This window comes from Lotus japonicus, chromosome 1 (assembly GCF_012489685.1).
Source record: "Lotus japonicus ecotype B-129 chromosome 1, LjGifu_v1.2".
NCBI lineage: Eukaryota > Viridiplantae > Streptophyta > Magnoliopsida > Fabales > Fabaceae > Lotus > Lotus japonicus.
Window position 1 is genome coordinate 124,779,021 of NC_080041.1, and position 18,379 is coordinate 124,797,399.

The following is an 18,379-nucleotide window of genomic DNA, read 5'->3' on the forward strand; positions in this document are numbered from 1 at the left end:
ATTTTTTGTGTCTATTATTAATTAACTAATAATACTTACTTTAGGATAAAAGTATTATTTTTGCACGAAATAATCTCCTACGATATTATTTACTTCCCTCCACGAGATTATGTAATCTCTAGAAATTGACAACCATTCACCACACTCAGGTCGAAATTGCGAAAGTAATTTAACAAAAAAAAATATTTATAACAAAAATTTATATGTTAATGCTATTATAAAATGTTATAAAAATATGAAATTACACAAATTTTAGATATTATATAATAAAAGTCACCCCCGTGCAGTAAAGATTTTAATTAGTAGAAAAAATTACTTTAATAATTTTTTTTGTTGATATATATTAGACTAAAAAATATTTTAATAGTTCTTAAATAATTGTTTAATAAATTTTTTTGATGCAAAATAATTTAAATATTATAATATGTTAAAATAGTGTCTTATAAATATTTTTTGCAACAAAAAAATATTTCTTTCTTACATCTGAAAGGATAATAAAATTACAGACAGAGAGTAACGCAGGATTTTTACTTATGGGTTTTCCGCTTTTACTATTTTATCCTTGAAATCGCGTAATATTTACGCGAATAGAATAGACAGAGTTACGCGGATTTGGGTGAATTCGTAATTTTGACGCTAAGGGTTTTACGCGTTTACCATTTTAGCCTTGAAGTCGCGTAATATTTACGCTATTAAATTCCTATATAATCCAAACATAACATGATTTGAAGCAGCCAAACACTAACTACTCTTGACGTTCTTGTCTTCTCTGTCTTCACTCTTCACTCCCACTGTGCTCGATCATATCATGCATGTTCTCTTCATCTGTTGCTTGCTATGTTGAAGCAGTGTATTGCATTTACTTGTATTCGATCATAAATTGAAACAAAGATGGTAGGGAGTACTTTGACTGACATTTGTTGGTTGTATGGAAGTTTGTTCATTTTGCTGTACAAGGATTGATCCTAAAATGAGATGGTTATTGGTTAATAACGATGACCCTAAAGTCCCGAAAATGCTAATTTCAATTGTGGACCCTTGTTGCTTTTGTCACCGTCCCTTTTTTGGATGATGGTAATTTGAAGGCTAAGCCTTATTAGGGCACCTAAAAGGCTTTCCCTGTCTGAGTTTGCAAGTCCCTAAAATGAGATGGTTAATAACATTGACCCTAAAGTCTCGAGAATGCTAATTTCGATTGTAGACCCTTGTTGCTTTTGTCGCTGTCCCTTTTTCGGATGATGGTAATTTGAGGGCTAAGTCTTATTAGGGCGCTTAAAAGGCTTTCCCTTTCTGAGTTTGCAAGTCCCTAAAATGAGATAGTTAATAACGATGACCCTAAAGTCCCGAGAATGCTAATTTCGATAGTGGACCCTTGTTGCTTTTGCCGCTGTCCCTTTTCGGATGATGGTAATTTGAGGGCTAAGCCTTATTAGGGTGCTTAAAAGGCTTCCCCTTTCTGAGTTTGCAACTCCCTAAAATGAGACGGTTAATCCTGTTGGCTAAAATAGTGGACTCTTGTTGCCTTTATCTTTTGGGATGATGATAATTTGAGGGCTGACCCTTCACGAGGGATCCAAACGAATAATAAATGACATTTAACATATGACAGAAATCATCAATGTGAGTCCCTAAAATGGTTAATCATGTGAACAATGACTCTAAAGTCACAAAAATGCGTTCCGATTATGGACCCTTGTTGCCTTTCTCCTTGACCCTGCTTTCTTTCTTTTCGGTTGATGATAATTTGAGGGATGAGCCTTCTTCAGGTGCATAAAGGCTTCCCTTTTTTGACAAACGAGTAATTTGAGGGATCCAAACTAACATTTGACGGAAATAATTGATGCAATTCTCTAAAACGAGACGATTTTTAAATCTTGATAATCAATGGTACTTATCCATTCGTGCATTACAGTGGTGATCACGATGATCTTGTTGTGGGTGATATTGATTCTTGAAATTTTGGATCATGAGGGGAAATAGACTGATGGACTTGCTGCTTATATTGTGGACCTTCTGTTTCTTGAATTTTATTTTCTACTGCGTGCCTTTTGGTGTTGGTAACTGTATAATGAAGAGTTTGTGTACAGAGGTGATGTTTACCTCATTATTCAAGCTCTGAAATAAGGGGGATAATATGGACTGGTGTTTAGAACAATTTAAGCAATATAAAATAGTTATCTTGTCTAGTGCTGCACTATTTTTGCTCAACTGATCCATCCGCTATGTTGTCAACATGATGGCTATAATTACATATTGTTGCACTATAGTCTATTATAGTAATTGTATTCAACTCTATGCTTGTCCTTTAGTTCTCATTCTGCAATTATATTAGGCTTAATTCCAGTTTGGGCCCCTGATGTTTCACAAATGAGCGGTCTGCATCCCCTGTGTTTAAAATGTGCGGTCAAACTCCCTCATGTTTCTAAAACGGTCGATTAAAGCCCTTCCGTCCATCTCCGTCAGTTGACCAAACGGAAATGCTGACGTGTCACTTATTTAATTCATAAAATATAGGCTACTAATTGGTGACGGAAATAATCCGTCACAAAATCCTTCACCCAATACCTCTCACTCTCTTTTCTCCTCTCCCTAACAACACCATCTTCTTCATTTACCTTCTGCCTAACGCTATTCTTCTTCCTTGTCGTCGTCTTCCATCCCACCACCACCACCACCAATCCCATCACCACCAAAATCCTAACCTGCAAACTGAACCACACCCAACAACCACACACTCACCCCACCCGCAGAGAACCTCTTCCTCTTTTTTCCCCCAACAACCCCACCCCCAGCAAACTGAGCCGCGACCACCCATAAACCCAACCCCACCCCAGTAAACACCACAACCCAGAGATGAAGGAGGAAAAGGTGTGACAGAAATAGATCGGAGTCATAGCTGCTGAACGAGATCCAGCCCATGGTGTATGGTGGGTGGGTGAGGGCTTCTGGGTTTTTGGGGGGTTGGTGGGTCTCTTTCTCCTATTCTTATTCTTGTTCTGATTTTTCTAGATTTCAGGGTGTATGATTTTGTGGGTTGGCTGTTGTATTTGGGGGTTTGAAGATGGAGCTTTGGTTGGGGGCGATGGTGAGGGTGGGTTGCAATGGATTTTTGAGGGGTTGGTTTTTGGGATTTGGTGGTTGGGGGCGATGGCGGTGGTGGGCTCGATGGGATTTTGATCGGTGGGGGTGGGTTTCGATGGAGTGAGTTTTGGGGATGGGGTGGGGTGAGTTCTGGGTTCTGGGTGGGGATGGGTTGCTGATGGGTTGCATTTTGAAGATGATGATGAATAATTGAATAATTTTTGCCTCCTCAAATCCCTCTTCTCATCTGAATTTGGGTTGAAAAGCTTAAAGCTTTCAACTTTTTTTCTCATTAAACAAGGGCCAGATCTGGTGGTTGGGGGTGATGCTTCTGAAATCTGGGTTTTGAAAGATGTTGAAGATGAAAAAGAGAAGGACACAGAACATGGCACACAAAGCTGCTGGGGAGGAGCCTTTGCCTGAGGAAGATCCTTCAAACCCCATTTTCAAGCCACTACCTGAGCCATCACGGTTGGAGAATTTCCTCATAACAAACCAAATTTCTAACTACTGCAACCAATTTCCGTTTGGTCAACAGACGGAAGCTAACGGAAGGGCTTCGTTAGCACAGTTTTGTAACAAAGGGGAGCTTGACCGCAACTTTTATACACGGGGGGTGCGGATCGCCCATTCTTGAAACATCAGGGGCCCAAACTGGAATTAAGCCATTATATTATTAGTCTGATATTCATTTCTGTCCTAAGTTGAGATAGCCACCATGGAAGAGTCCTGCTACTTTTGGTCGACTCAAGTGCAATGTATAGCTATCTCGAGGCCCATGGGATCGATTTCTTGACGAAGGTGCACATCACCACTCTCTTCTCTTATTTTAAGCGTTAGTCATCTTTTCAACATATTTTAAGCATTTATGTCACCTTCTATTTTTAAAACAGACCAATCATTGAAAGTGTGTCAAATCTATTTTTAAAATAGATCAATCCTAGTAAGTATATAGTGTGTTGGTAGCACTTCTCATGTATATGTTTTGATTAAATTAATATTGATGGTAGATCCTGGCATAGGTCTCTATATTTGTTTTCTTCTACTAATTTCTATTTTCTAGTTCATTTGAAAGGCAATAAAGTGTATCAACTTTGAGGTACATAGTTAACTAAGGACTTGATCCATTTAAACAGAAAAAATAACAATTCATAGACATGCTATTTTAATTGATTTCTCCTCTTTGGATTCTGTAATGATAAAATGAAATAGCATATTGTCTTCTGACGACTTTTGATTTATATCTAACTTGAACAAAAGAAAAAAAAGAAAAGTGAGAACCCTATATGCTTGTTATGAACATGTGAGGCAATATTGACATAATACTTTGCACTTACAATACTTACCCTTTACTTTCTACAGGTTGCTGGTGTACATCCGTCTGATTTGATCCCATTTACAAGAGATAAAGCAATCGGCGCTATCATGGCATGTGTTATTGGTATGTTCTTATCCCTGTATCTTGTATCAACTAATAATGTTTAATACATTTTCTCGTTCTATTGTTTGCTATCAGTGCAGTCATTTTGCTCATGGAATCCTTGCCAGAGGCCAACAACCTCAGAAGCTCTTCAAGCTTCCTTTCTTCTAGGTGTATTGGTGTCTTATCTCATTCGTGTTTTTTGTCTACTTTTTTATCAAGAATCTAGATCATGTTTTTATTTCTTTGGCAATTATATTTAGAATCTTTCTTATTTGTTGTAGAGCTGCTTTTACATTCCTCTATTCCTTCGCACCAAAGCAGCAGCAAGGACTCCTATACTTGGCTTGCTGGTGTACATCTTCGTGCATTGATCCTATTTGCTAGTGACGATGCAATTAGCCTGTTAATAGTAAGTTTTTTCGCAATATTGCGTAGCCCTTTGCCACTTATCGACTAATAATGTATAATGTATTTTCTTGTTCTCTTTTTAGCTATTTCTGCATGCAGTCACTTTGCTCCTAGGATCCATGCGAGAGGCCTAGAGCTTCAGAAGCTGTTCAACATCCTTTCTTTAAGGTGTGCTTGTCTTTGAACAGTTCGAGAAGACGATGAAGGTTAACCTCACAACTAACTTCTCTTATTTTAAGTACCAGTTATATTTATCATTCTATCTCCCTCTGCCCCTTGTTCTATTCCTGATTCTTGAGTTCTTAACTAGTAGTTTCCACTTGTTACAGTTGGATGGAAACAATCATGTAATATATCTAGAGGAAGAAGCAGCTGGAACTTGCCTGCTAATAGATGGAAGGGCTTTCTTGCTTCAAGTGAAATGAGTTTATCTTTACCTTAAAAGTTCTCTCTTTTTACTATGGCTGTGCTGTGGTTAGTTTCTGAACCCCTTTCATTTGCAGAATGATCATGATCCGTAAAAGTTATGTGGGTGAAAGTCATATTGATGCTGACAAACTTATATAAGAAGGCTCTAGCCGGTACATCACTTTGCTACTATCATTGGATAAATTTTTCATTCTTCTTGCTCTTCTTGCGGGAAAGGGATTATTGTATGCGTTTCTAACTTCTAGTATTTGCTATAGCCATATTTTGTCAAAGGGAGCATCAGGATGCCGTGGCACAGATCTGGTCTTATACTCTTAATGCTAAACTGAAGTTCTTTGAAAAGTATATTTAACAGAAGAATGGGATTGAAGACGAGACGGATAAAGCATTGGTGGAGAGACATAGTGAGAAGAAATGGGGAGTGATGGTTATAATTAAATTTCTACGATATTTGCCTGCAATGATCAGTGCTGCATTAAGGGAAGCAACCGGTAACCCTCCCAAAGAGCTCACAAGTAGTTTTTTTTACTCCATTAACTATGGTTATAGAGTGTAGGTTATAGTTTTAGTTTTTTTGACTTGTTCTAATCTTTTGGAATACATCTGAGATCTTATTGGTTTGATGATCAGGATCGGGCTTAAGAAAGAATCAATAAGTTAGCCAAAATACTCAAAGATCAGGAAGTAGGCTCTGCAATATGTTCAACAGGTGTTGGAGTAATTACCAGTATCATACAGAGGGATGAAGGGCGTGCCCCAATGAGGCACTCCTTTCACTGGTCATTTTTTAGCTGGATCTCGAGGGGCACTGGATCGACAAGTTTCTAGGTGATTTTCTGGCATTTTGCCTAATTTTGAGGCGCACATGATCGAATTCTTGATGTTCTTTGACCAGTTCGGGAATACAGACGACGAAGGTTAACCTCAGGACTATCTTCTCTTATTTTAAGTATTAGTCCTATTTATCTTTCTATCTCCATCTGCCCCTTCTTCTATTCCTGATTCTTGAGTTCTTAACTAGTAGTTTCCACTTGTTACAGTTGGATGGAAACAATCATGTAATATATGTAGAGGAATAAGCAGCTGGAACTCTCGTGCTAATGGATGGAAGAACTTGCTTGCTACTGATGAAATGAGTTTATTTTTATCTTAAAGGTTCTATCTCTTTTTATTATGGCTGTGGTTAGTTTCTAAACCCCTTTCATTTGCAGAATGATCATGACCATATGCTGAAGTTGAGGTCATCAAGATGTGCATGCCTCTTCTTTCACCTGCTTCTGAGATTATTCAGTTCAAAATCTCTGAAGGTCAAGAAATGCAGGTATATAGTGTTCTATGTAGGGAGTATAAGTGCTTGTCACGAACAATCTATACCAAAAGTTTAGGCTATTGGGTTATGATACATGAATGATTTTATATTATATGTCAACATTGATCAAATGAAAGTGAATACGGAAGCATTTTCTTTTGCAGGCTTGTGAACTTATAGCCAGGCTTGACCTAGATGACCCTTCAGCTGTAAGAAAGGCAGAACCCTTCTAATCTTGGGCTCTCCTACTGCAATTTCTAGTAAAGTTCAACAGAAATGTGCCACAAGCTTAAATACTGCACAGATGATTCTTGCTGGCTATGAGCACAAATATGATGAGGTAAGTAAATTCTTTACCCGATTCAATAACAATGCAATTTGAGAGTATTTTTAGGTGGTTATGGTTCAACCATCATAGATAGGAGGTTTCTGGATGTTATTAATTATTATTATTCAGAGACTTGCACCTGCTTATCTTATTAAAAGCTAGACATTTGTCTCAGGTTGTGCAAAGTTTAATCAATTGTCTACAGTCCTGAATTTCCTTTCCTTCAATGGTAAGAGTGCTTTGCAGTTGTAGCAACCCGTCTTTGCAAAGTTCTGGCAACCCATCTTCCCATAGATCTAAAAAATTAGGTATATAGACACTGCTATTTTTCCCCTTGTGTTTAACATTTACACAGTGATCTAAGCTGCCCTTGAAATGTGTGGTTTGTTAGTTGGAATGAAAACATCATGAGTTCCCTTCCAGAGGATTTCAAGCTCCCAAATTCTTGACTTTCGCCAAATTATTGAAGGGGAATCTTGAAGTGAGTTGCTGTTCGTGAATTGCTCATTAGGATAGTTTTCCTTCTAATGTGAATAATTTATCTGGTGCATTTTAAAATGTAGGCTCACATTTCCTCCTGTCCCGACAAAGAAAAGGGAGCCCAAGAAAGACTAAAATAACCTGATTAGTCTTGTGAGGGTGGAAGAGAGACATGCACATATAATTGTTCAATCCCTTATTGAAGAGTATATGTTTGATGAAGATCTATTTAGTGATAACATACATGTTAGTATGAGCTTTTGGCCGGTTGTATTTATGTTCAAGTGAGCCAATATATATGTTCAACTTAGCATTTGACACTGTGCCTCTACTTTTTACAGCTTTCTTGCTGGTATAATCTGCCTGTATTGGTCCCATTTGCATGGTGCTTCTATCTCTACCTTGAATAAAAGAAAATAACCGAGAAGTGAGTTCTCTATATGCTTAGTATGGCCTAGTGAGTCTATATTTACATTGTACTTAGAAGTAGAACTAAACACCTGTTTATTTTCTACAGCTTTTTGGAGTGCTTCTTTCCACAATTGATCCCATTTGCAAGTGATGGTGCAATCAGCCATATCAGGATCACGGTTTTGCTAAAATGCGTTGGTTAATTGGTCCCAGGTTGCATTATTCTAGTAATTATGGAATCTTGTATATATCTTGTGGACCTGGGCACAAAATACATGCAAGATGCATAATTACCTGCTGTTAGTTTGGATTTTAGAGTCTATTCTAGTTATTGTATTCAATTCTAGGCTTTTTTTTTTGTCTCCGTCTATAATTATTTATTTGTCTTATACTCATTCTTATCATAAGTTGAGATGCCCTAATGGAAGATTTCTTCTATTTTTAGTCGGGTCCACTGTAATGTAGGTATTTAAGAAATTAACACATTATCTTTCATTAGTTAAAATTTATGTTGGACCCACCAAAGAGTGAGACTCAAAATTTACCGTTAGACTATAACAAAAAAAAGTCATAAGTTTTAACCAATAAAAATCAAGAGACAAACTACATTCGGGGATTTGAAAAATGAATAATTGTGTGCCTACCTTTTTTGTGTCACTAAGGCTTTAAGTTATAGGCCTAGTTTGGAAGAGCTTATTTGAGCTTATCTGACAGCATAAGCTCTTATGTCAGTGTTTGAGAGAGCTTATGCAAACAGCTTATGGTATGCTATAAGCTATTTTCAGCTTATTTTCATAAGCTACTCATGATAGCTTATGAAAAATAGCTTATGCTTATATACAACTTATTTTTAATTTATTTCAATAAATTTTTAAAAATAGCTTATGAATAAGCGCTTATATCATAAGCGCTTATGACCATAAGCGCTTAATTAAGTTTTTCCAAACGGGGCCATAATATAGAGACACATCAAGAGCTCATCTTTATACTCTATGACCAAGTTATGATTCTTTTGACCTAGTTTATACCTTAAGTTCACCGCACAACCCAATGTTTAAGATTAGATGAAACATGCAATCCCTTCTTTAGTTATTTCACCATATAAATCAAACCAATTAGAGCAGAAGATTGCTAGCAATATTTTCTTTCATACTTTCTTTCTAACACCCTCACTGTTTGGTTAAAATTTAGGGTTAATGGTCAAATTAGTCCCTGAGCTTGTAAGCAAGTTTGATTTTAGTCCATCTAAGGAAAAATAACATTTAGTGGCGGTCATTTTTACAATTACTGACGGTTTTTTACCGCCATTTAACATCATTTTTCCTCAGAGGGACTAAAATTAAACTCGGTTACAAACTCATGGACTAATTTGACCATTAACCCTAAATTTATGTAGATTTCACCAAATTAGAAAGAAAGTGTCAAATATTACTTAGCAATTCTCATTAAAGTATTCACTTTCTTCAATGTTGTTGTTACGAACTTACGATTAGGAAATCTGTGTCTTGCACATCTTGAGGCATATCTTTCCCCCATATAGCCATTTCTGTAAATTTGATTAACATAGAGGAGACAAGCAGAATAGGAGATGCAAATGGAACTGTGTATTTTATCCATTCCTTGAACTTACTTATTTTCTTCAAACAAATACAGTGTAAAGAAATAAAAAAAAAAGAGCTACAAAAAATCTTATAAACAATCCATCCACTCAAAGAAGTATGCTTCCTGGAGGACCAATCCCAGTACATTGCTGAGTTCTTGTTGTGTATACTTCTCTTCCATGAGAAGAACTTCCATGATTTACTTATGTATCTTTGCTGGTTATTCACAAGAAAACTAACTCTTCAGAGTCGCTGCCTCTGATTATGCAAAACCTTAAAGAATGACCACCTTTTCATTTATACTATCAAGCTGTAATTTGCCAGAACTATGCTAAAAAACACACTATAATACAATGTGTTGGTATCAGGAAACCACAGAAGCTGAAATTGCTAAATGAAGAATTGCCAAGTGCTTCTAGGAGTTGGGAACAAAGGTGCCAACATATCCAAATGCCATGATGAAGAAGGCAAATGCTTGGATAAATAGGTAGATGAAGTAGTGGTTTTTCCCAAACATAACATCATAGCAGCCACAAAAGAAGAGGTAGAATCCAACACCAAGTTCTAACATGTGAACCCTGATGATATTTGAACACAAAGAAGACAAATGTAGGTAAATACTAAGTAGTCTACTATTGTATAACATCAACTATTTAGAAATCTCTGAAAATGCTAGTAAAAAAGTGAGCCAATAATGCATCATTTATACCTGTCTCCAACCCTGAATCTAGGCTTCTTGGGTGCTTTACCTCCTGCTTTAGCCTTGAGAGCATCTCCAAGCTTTTCAGTGACAATCCATTCATTCACTCGACTAGCCTCGAGTAGACCGATAATCGTTGCCTTTGTTCGATGCAGAGACATAACATTTTCAAAGAGAATCCAGAAGACCATTAAATGTAGTGACCTGAAACATAGAAAACACTGTCTAAGGTTGAAACAAAGTTTTACTTCGCAATACAAGTTCCTTGTTTGTGCTTATGTGATTTGATTATAGAGGAAAACTTGAGAGAAATCAAGACCTTGGAGTTCCAACTGCATTTAGAATTGTGATAACAGAAGGGATGTAAACAGCTCCCCATTTTGGAACCACAACCTCAGGCACCAAAACTGTTGCAGGTAATATGATGCAATAGAACACAAATGTGTTGATGTGTGCTACGACTTTCCGAACAAAGAAAAAACTGTAAATCACATGTATCTTCTTCCACAATGACACTTTCTGCAATGGAAATACAAATGAAATTTGGAGCATAAGTGGCGAATATGTATTGTCCTATACATTGCTGATGATATTAAAGGAAGCAACCTTACCTTGTTTCTTACAATCTCCAAGACCATTTTCTTGAACAGATTGGCTGGTCCACAAGACCAACGGTGCTGTTGGTAGCGGTAGGCCTTGAGAGTACTTGGCAATTCATTTTTAACCTGTAGTTAGTCAAGTAAGTGCATGTTTAGAAATAATTTTACAATTGATTCTAGAGTCAAAATCAATTCTTGGGAGAAGGGTTCCAGAATTGATTCTGAGGAAAAATTAGGTGATTAAAACATGCTATAAATATCTCATGTCAAAGACAAACTGATCATTCCACATATATGGAAAAGAACATCATGTTAGTTGCTCATTTTTCGTTCTAGGTTGAGTTAAAGAGTTCTTGTTCTAGGTCGGTCTCTTAGGGTTCAGTGCGTAAACAATTCTAATTCTGGGAGAAATTATTAGTTACTAGTCTACTAGTATGTTTGGTTCCACAGTGGATAGGTCTAGAATCACTTCTTATTAGAAGCTATAAGTCTTAACTTCTAAGTAAACACGTCTTAGATTTTTTTGCAAATTGCACAACCAAACATACACTAGGAGTAACTTTTATATGAGAGAAGTGATTATGAAAGGATTAGCCATGAATTCAAACAAGTATAGTAAATTACAAAATCTGAGTTATTAAGAAAGAGAACCTTCAAGTCAGACAAGTATAGGAATTTCCATCCTTTGAGACTTGCTCGTACAGCCAGGTCCATATCTTCCACTGTGGTCCTATCCTTCCACCCACCAGCTTCATTCAGCGCCGAAATTCTCCATATTCCAGCAGTCCCTATATCATTTCCAACAGTACAAAACATCAGCCAAAATTCCAAATCTTCATTCCATAACAGAACATGAAACAGCTTCAAATTATGGAACAAAAAATCTTTTGTTTTGTTTTGTTCCCATAAAAATGAAAAGGTGAACAAAATTTGTCATCATATTTACCATTGAAGCCAAAGAAGGCATAAGTGGAAGACCCCACTTCTTGTTCCACAGTAAAATGGTAATCCAGTGACATCTCTTGCATTCTTGTCATTAAACATTCATCTGAATTCACTGAACTTACAAAAAGAAAAAAGAAATCATTGCCTTTAACATTTATCAACATTTGGTGGCATGAAAATTACAATGTCATCATGTAATAATGTTGGTTTCTGCAGAAGAGGGATCAAACTAAATTTCCAGCTGTCAGTTAGTGGAGATTAGACAGTGACTTAACCAAGGTCCACCATTAAATTTTCACATGCTGCTGCCTCAGAAGAGAAGCATTGGGAAAAAAAAGGGGAAGATGAAGGACAATGCTTCAATGATGATATCAACAACCACAATAATACCAACAACGGTGTTGTTCTTATAAGACAGAAATACCCTTCTATGTGCTAGCAGAAAATCAACCATAATAAAGTTTTCAACCCCCCAAAATCTTCAATTTATGATTTTGCAGAAAATTTCTGGTAATGCACATGCCGCCCTAAACAATTCCATTTCCTTGTGTTTAGTGGAGTGTGACCTTTCAATCCTAGCTACTTATTGAGGCTTTAGCATTAAAGTCACTAAAAGACCATATTTCTTTCTTCTTTTGGTACATGATTGCGTTCTTGAAAATATGATTTCTTATAAAAGTAAAGCTTTTTGTTTTTTCCTAACAAAGGACACACTTTTTGCTTTAATCACGTTATAGTAGTAGTAGTTTCAAGAAAACTATGTATAGCATGTTGTAAAATAACATGGAAGCATAGTGCTTAAATAGTACTATAACTTATGAGATGCCAAATACTAGTTCTTAAAACTAGTCGTGTGAAAATTTACAACAGAATCTATTCCCCTGGATTATGCAGGGAGATTATTGTGATTGTTGAAACAATTTCTCTTTTTGACATTCTTACAAGTTTGCCTACATCGTGAAAAGTCAGGGTAAAAATAAAATCACGGTGAATAATCTAAAAAAGTTAAGAGAGACTGAAATTGTTTATCGTGATTTTAGCTTACCATGTTTTTTGCCAAACATGCAATAAGTATGTTTGAACTGTTGTTGAACTTAACATGAATTTACGTTGAAGTTATCAAATAACAGAAGTTAATGTGTTAAAATTTTACTTCTCTGATTCACGTTAAACTCTACGTGGAAAGCTCTAGCTTATGTGTCCCTGTCTTAAAATACTTGAGGTTGAATTACGTTTACATTGAGTCTAACAAACATGCTCTTAGTTGCGTAAACCACATCCACAATGACCCCTTCATTAAGGTTTCCCACTTCTTCCCAAGCCTTTACCTCCAATTTTTTATCAGTTTCCACATTAAGAAGTGGTCCAGTGGTTATTACTTACTATCTGACTTTTCGGCCACAAATGACACATAACCAAAACCCCATTTCCGCTATAAATGAATAATTAGCCGGGACGATATATCTGTGAAGACCATTATTATTATATCATGGTTAATCTTCTATCAGTTCGTTGGTGACTTTTCATGACAGACTGTTCCCACTTCCCACAAATATTTTATAGGTGTCCTAATATGTCATTCCTACCTTTTTCCATAGCATTGGACAAAAGAAGTCAAACAATGGTAAGGAAAATACGGGCTTACACTCACTCTACCCACATCCACATTATGCATGAGAGGAATAAAACTAGAAAAGAGAAAAATGAAAAATATAACATCTAATGTGATAACAAATAAGAAAGATCGAGTAAAGATGTGGCAGAAGAAAAAGTAAGTATGAATATATCAAAGTTATCAAACCAATGTGTGTAAAACATCAAATGATAGAACACTAGAAATAGCTCTTATTTTCTTCAATTTGATATACTTATGATCACTTTCTCATCTATTTCAATATCATCTTTTTCTTTTCATATTGCTCTATTTTGCTCATCAATTCACATAGAAAATTATTGTAAGCCAAAATCATAAAAGACAAAAACAATTTTTATTAACTTTTGCCATTTATTGTTCTCACTTTTTTTAGGGCATGGAAATGAAAATGAATTTTGAATATTTTTTTTTTTCAGGGAGTAGAAAGAGTTGGGTCCACAGACACAAAGAATACGTGGCTTAAACCAAAGGCAACCACGAAAGCTGAGTATGATGTCTACACAGGTCGTTCAACTACAAAGTGGGACCCACCAATAAACCTTAAACCAAACTGAAAATTTCCAAAACAAAAATTACCCCACCGACAGTTTTTTAAAGCAAGCTCTGTTTTTAGAACTTGCTACCTAATCTTAAGACACCAGATTAATCCTAAGAAAACCGTCATTAAGAGAATAAAAATCTAAATTAAGAAAAGGGTTGATGCTATTCTTGTTGTTGAACATTTGAGACTAAATAAGATAGAAAATTTACCAAATTTCCACCGAGCCTGAATGAGGGCGAGTTGAGGATTGTGCACCAAGAATGGCACAGTGCGCCACAAGAAATCAGGCTCTGGCTGAAAATCAGCGTCAAAGATAGCAACAAAATCACATTGCTTCACGTAGCTATGTTTCATGCCTTCTTTCAATGCCCCTGCTTTGTATCCATTCCTGTTGTCCCTCACCTCATACTTTATGTTCACTCCTTTGCTTGCCCATCTTTGGCATTCCAGCTGCACCAGCTCCTGCATTTGTTTCGTTCTCACAAATGTCAATCATTAAGTTAATAATAATCACATGATTAATGTATATTTATATTTGCAATTCAGTTGAGTGCATGTTTGGAGTTTGGACACATGCTGAAATATTGCATAAGTCAAAATTTTGGTAAACATTCCCAAAATCTAAAAAATGTTCCTTCTGTCTATGGAGATTTTGGCTCATCATTTTGATTTTTAACTGTGCAGTCAAACATGCAATTAGAATAATAAGTCATAGCACTATTCATAAAGTGATGGTTTTGTTTGGTATTGTCATAATGGGTTTTAGCTCACATTCAAAAATCTTCTACAACTAATTTTAAGAAAATAATTAATTTTGAGAAAAGTTTATGTTAGTTGCTTCTAAGTGATATAATTGATTCTGGAGAAATAGTAGCAGATTCAAACATGTTTTTAGACTTTCTTGAGGAACTTGGATCTCGGCTACCTTTGAAGCAAAATTACAAGTGTATAAAAGTTTTGACCAATTTAATCTTTTATAAATGAATCCAAAAAATTTAATATTATAAACAAGACAAAGAATTTGCAGTAGAGGAGTAGAGAATTGCAGAGAATATGACTGCAGATGATCCGTGTTGTTTTCCTGAGTGCTTATGACCAACCTTGATTGTTGGATCAGTGGAGTCATCAAGGACTTGTATAATGATCCTATCTGAAGGCCAAGAAAGCCCACATCCAGCTCCAATTGAGAGTTGATAAACCTGCATTAATAAGAGAACTCAAGATCAAGCCTTGAAGGAAATGCTCTGCTTTAAAAAACTTCACACAACAAAAACAGAACAAGAAAGTGGATTGGAAGAACTACAGAAATTAAACCATTGTTTAAAGCAAAGCACCTCTCTTTCATTGTACATGGGGATTTGAACAAGAACCATTGGGTAAGAAGAGTTTCCCAACTCAATGTCATCCTTCATTGGCTCCCATTTGTAACGCTTCTCTGGCTTTCTACCAAACACCTTGATCAGAGTAATGACAACCCCCATGTAAACCCTCTCAATGAACATCATCACCGACAAGATCAAACAAAAAAACACTGCTAATCTCAGCAAAGGGACAACCAATGGTGCTTTTATTTGACTCCAAATCAACGAAAGCTGCATGGTAATGTCATCCCTAGCCCCTTGGAATGCATATGGGAGAGTTGTAGTTGAAGAAATGCGTTCCATTGGAACAGAACAGAGAAAAACAGAGAAATGGGAAATGAAGGATGAAGTGAACTAGATCAAGAAGGGGTTTATATAAAACAATCAATTTTGGTAAAGGAACAGGAATATTTTCTTTTTGGTATTGTTGTTTTGCTTCTGGGCCACGCAAAAAACAATGTCAGTCTCTCTAGCTTGCTCAAGCCCCCCAACAAAGAAAGCTAGAGAGAGAAGAAAACCATATATGCTAGATCTCAGAACATGTAACTTTTTTAAAGGTTTTCACAAGGCCAAACAGGCCCTATCTATAATCTATCTACCAAAACGTGCTTCTCCTGAAATGGGAAACTGGAACCTGGTGACCACAACAAGACCACTTGAACGAAAAGAGTCAAATTCTGTTGTTCTGCTTCTATAATCAAAAGAAAAGAGAAGCAGAACACAACAATGACAAAAAAAGAGGACAGGAAAGGACAGGAAATGAAGGAAGAAGTAAGAGATGAAATGGAGGGAGAGAATGTTCTTAATTTGATATTAGGATTTAGAAGGTTTCTCTATGTGGGTGGATGTGTGTTGCATTGCTTGGATTCTCTCTCTCTAATTGTTTGCTTTTTATAATGGCTTTGGCCTCCCAATGCTTGAGGAACTCTCACCCTCTATAACTGTTGAAAAATATTGCTGCCACAACAACCACGAGTGTGAGGCTTATATAAAACCGGCAACAACAATACATGTGAAGTTAGGGAGGGAATATTTAAGATATCAAATTATGGAATCATACAATTAAAAATCGTGATAATGCCACATTACAGCATTAGCCTAATACTAATGTTAATTGTATGTCAAAAAAAATGTTAATTGTACATTTTTTCCCACAGAACTCCTTCAAAGTTTTTACTATTATTTGTGTTTTTTTTTAATATCTTTTGGTCTTGTACCCTTTATTTGTCCTGGTCCGCCTCACTTTCATAAAAGAAATTCAAGAAATAAGAAAAATGAGGGTGGGGATGACTTCTATAGTGATTTATGGAAAGTTTTTTTTTTTCAATGAAGAAAAATTTAGGGTGTCGGGGTCCAAGGCAGGGAAAGTTGTTGGACTCAAGTAGTTGTTACAACAGACTTACATTGGGACTAGCGAGAGTTTGAACCTGCGATCTGTCAGATACGAGATATTGTCATGTTCTACTAGATCAACTCTTTGGGCTCATTGTATGTTGTATAGTATAAAGTTAGATAGTATAATACTTGATTGTACTAAGTCTGATAAAAATTTGATACTATACAACATTTGGACATAATAACTTATCATTTCGTTTAAATTAATATAAACATACATTTCTTACATTTAAAAAAAATATAAACATATGTTTCGTGAATTATTGAATAATGATATATATTATAAAATTGAGAATGATGTTTGTGTGTGGCGACAGTGAAGGGAGGTGGTTGTGGAGGTATGGTTGTGGAGGTACTGGTGGCAGAGGGTTGTGGTGGTGGCGATAATGATGGCGGTGGAGGGTTGTGGAAGTGGCGGCGATGGTGGTGGATGGTGTTGTGGAGAGATTGTGGTGGCAGCAGTGTTGTAGGGCGGTGATGCTTCAGATGGTGACGGCGGTGATGTTGAAAGGTGATGATGATGATGATAGTGGTGGCAGCGACTCTAGATGGAGGTGGTTATGGAAGTAGTGAGTCATGGCGGTATGTGGTGGTGGTGGCGATGACGATAATGGTGGAGGCAGTGGTGGTGGAGGGTTGTGATAGTGCCATAGTGGTGATAGATGGTGTTAGTAGAGAGTCTTGGGGTGGTGGCAGTGTTGTAGGGCGGTTGGGGCAACGATGGAGGTGGTGTTGGAAGTAGTGGTTTTTTCTTTTGATAGGCAAGAAAGTAGTGGTAATTGTGGTGGTGTGTTGGTATAGTCTTGTTATTCTTTTTTAATCTTAAATCAAGTAATTTTTTTATTTAGGCTCTTAACTCAAAAAGATAGTAAAATCTTTGATATCTGTGTAAAACATGTACACAATCGATAAGTAATTATTAAAAGCTTTTTTAGGCAAAAAAAAAATTGTTTGAAATAAAGCAGCATCTCCAATGCTAATTCTTATTTATTAGTTCTTAGCACTATTCACGTGGGCCCGTATTGCCACATGTGTTTAAGCAACTTTCAAGCAATTTTGCTCTAACCATGAGTTCTTAGTTCTTACCACTATTTATTTGGTCCCACCAACTACATTATTTATACTTTTTATTTTCATAAAGTAATAAAACAGAACTCATAAAGTAATAAAGTAATTTGGATGAGAGAGAAATAATTAATATTTTAAACTAAGAACTCAAAAAGCAAAACTCCTTATATAAGAACTGAGTTCTTATTTTTAAGAACTAAGGAGTCCATGTCAGCACCTCCAATGGTAAAGTTCTTAGTTCTTAGTTCTTAACTCCAAGGTAGAGGAATTAATGGTCATTGATATATGATATGCCACTTGAAAAGAAAAAGTCAATGATAATTAACATGTTTTAACGATTAAAAAGAATTTTAAAAAGCGAAAGTTGATGATAATGAGCTAAAAAATACTAGTACTAGTGTACTATTCTTTTTTGGTTTTGACCAATGTATCCCCATAGCCGACAGTCGTGAGACTAATCCCTCGCCCCACGGTCCGCGCACTAAGCGGTAGGGACCTATACTACTAACTTGTTAGAATTTATTGAATATTTCAATTCGTATCATTTTTTCCTAAAGAAAAACTCAAAACACCCGCACATTTATTTATTTTTGGTACATTTTATTAATCACACTAAAAGTCCCCACTTTATAAAAATGTGCCAATG

General features: G+C 36.2%; 1 protein-coding gene and 1 long non-coding RNA gene across 7 annotated transcripts; one reads left to right on the forward strand and one right to left on the reverse strand.

The window, feature by feature from the left end:
- The first annotated feature begins 3,234 nt into the window (after window positions 1–3,234).
- LOC130730247 (uncharacterized) lies at window positions 3,235–8,370 on the forward strand. 6 transcript variants are annotated; one of them, XR_009016289.1, is made up of 17 exons: window positions 3,235–3,882; window positions 4,444–4,522; window positions 4,598–4,672; window positions 4,786–4,913; window positions 4,996–5,118; window positions 5,242–5,328; window positions 5,416–5,493; window positions 5,599–5,832; window positions 5,972–6,258; window positions 6,382–6,477; window positions 6,553–6,662; window positions 6,815–6,990; window positions 7,154–7,286; window positions 7,370–7,459; window positions 7,542–7,704; window positions 7,800–7,885; window positions 7,976–8,369. It is a non-coding gene; the product is annotated as an uncharacterized LOC130730247 (long non-coding RNA). The 6 variants fall into 6 exon arrangements; XR_009016287.1 differs by having other exon boundaries at window positions 5,599–5,856; window positions 6,382–6,662; window positions 7,976–8,370; XR_009016284.1 differs by having other exon boundaries at window positions 3,236–3,882; window positions 6,382–6,662.
- Window positions 8,371–9,451: 1,081 nt separating this feature from the next.
- Window positions 9,452–16,192, reverse strand: LOC130730248 (glucomannan 4-beta-mannosyltransferase 9-like). Its single transcript, XM_057582199.1, has 9 exons — window positions 15,244–16,192; window positions 15,010–15,108; window positions 14,119–14,371; window positions 11,716–11,826; window positions 11,421–11,557; window positions 10,782–10,895; window positions 10,490–10,689; window positions 10,180–10,374; window positions 9,452–10,048 (listed from the first exon to the last, which is right to left on the reverse strand). Exons 1-9 carry the CDS (start codon window positions 15,571–15,573, stop codon window positions 9,886–9,888), a joined length of 1,602 nt encoding a protein of 533 aa, XP_057438182.1. The 5' UTR covers window positions 15,574–16,192; the 3' UTR covers window positions 9,452–9,885.
- Window positions 16,193–18,379: the final 2,187 nt, after the last annotated feature.

What these genes read in the sequence shown, in the direction of transcription:
- LOC130730248 (XM_057582199.1), bottom strand. Translation starts at nt 15,573, where the DNA reads ATGGAACGCATTTCTTCAACTACAACTCTCCCATATGCATTCCAAGGG. An exon ending in TCAGGCTCGGTGGAAATTTG is followed by an intron (nt 11,827 to 14,118) that starts GTAAATTTTCTA and finishes TTGTAAGTTCAG; the next exon opens with TGAATTCAGATGAATGTTTA. An exon ending in AGATTCAGGGTTGGAGACAG is followed by an intron (nt 10,049 to 10,179) that starts GTATAAATGATG and finishes AAATATCATCAG; the next exon opens with GGTTCACATGTTAGAACTTG.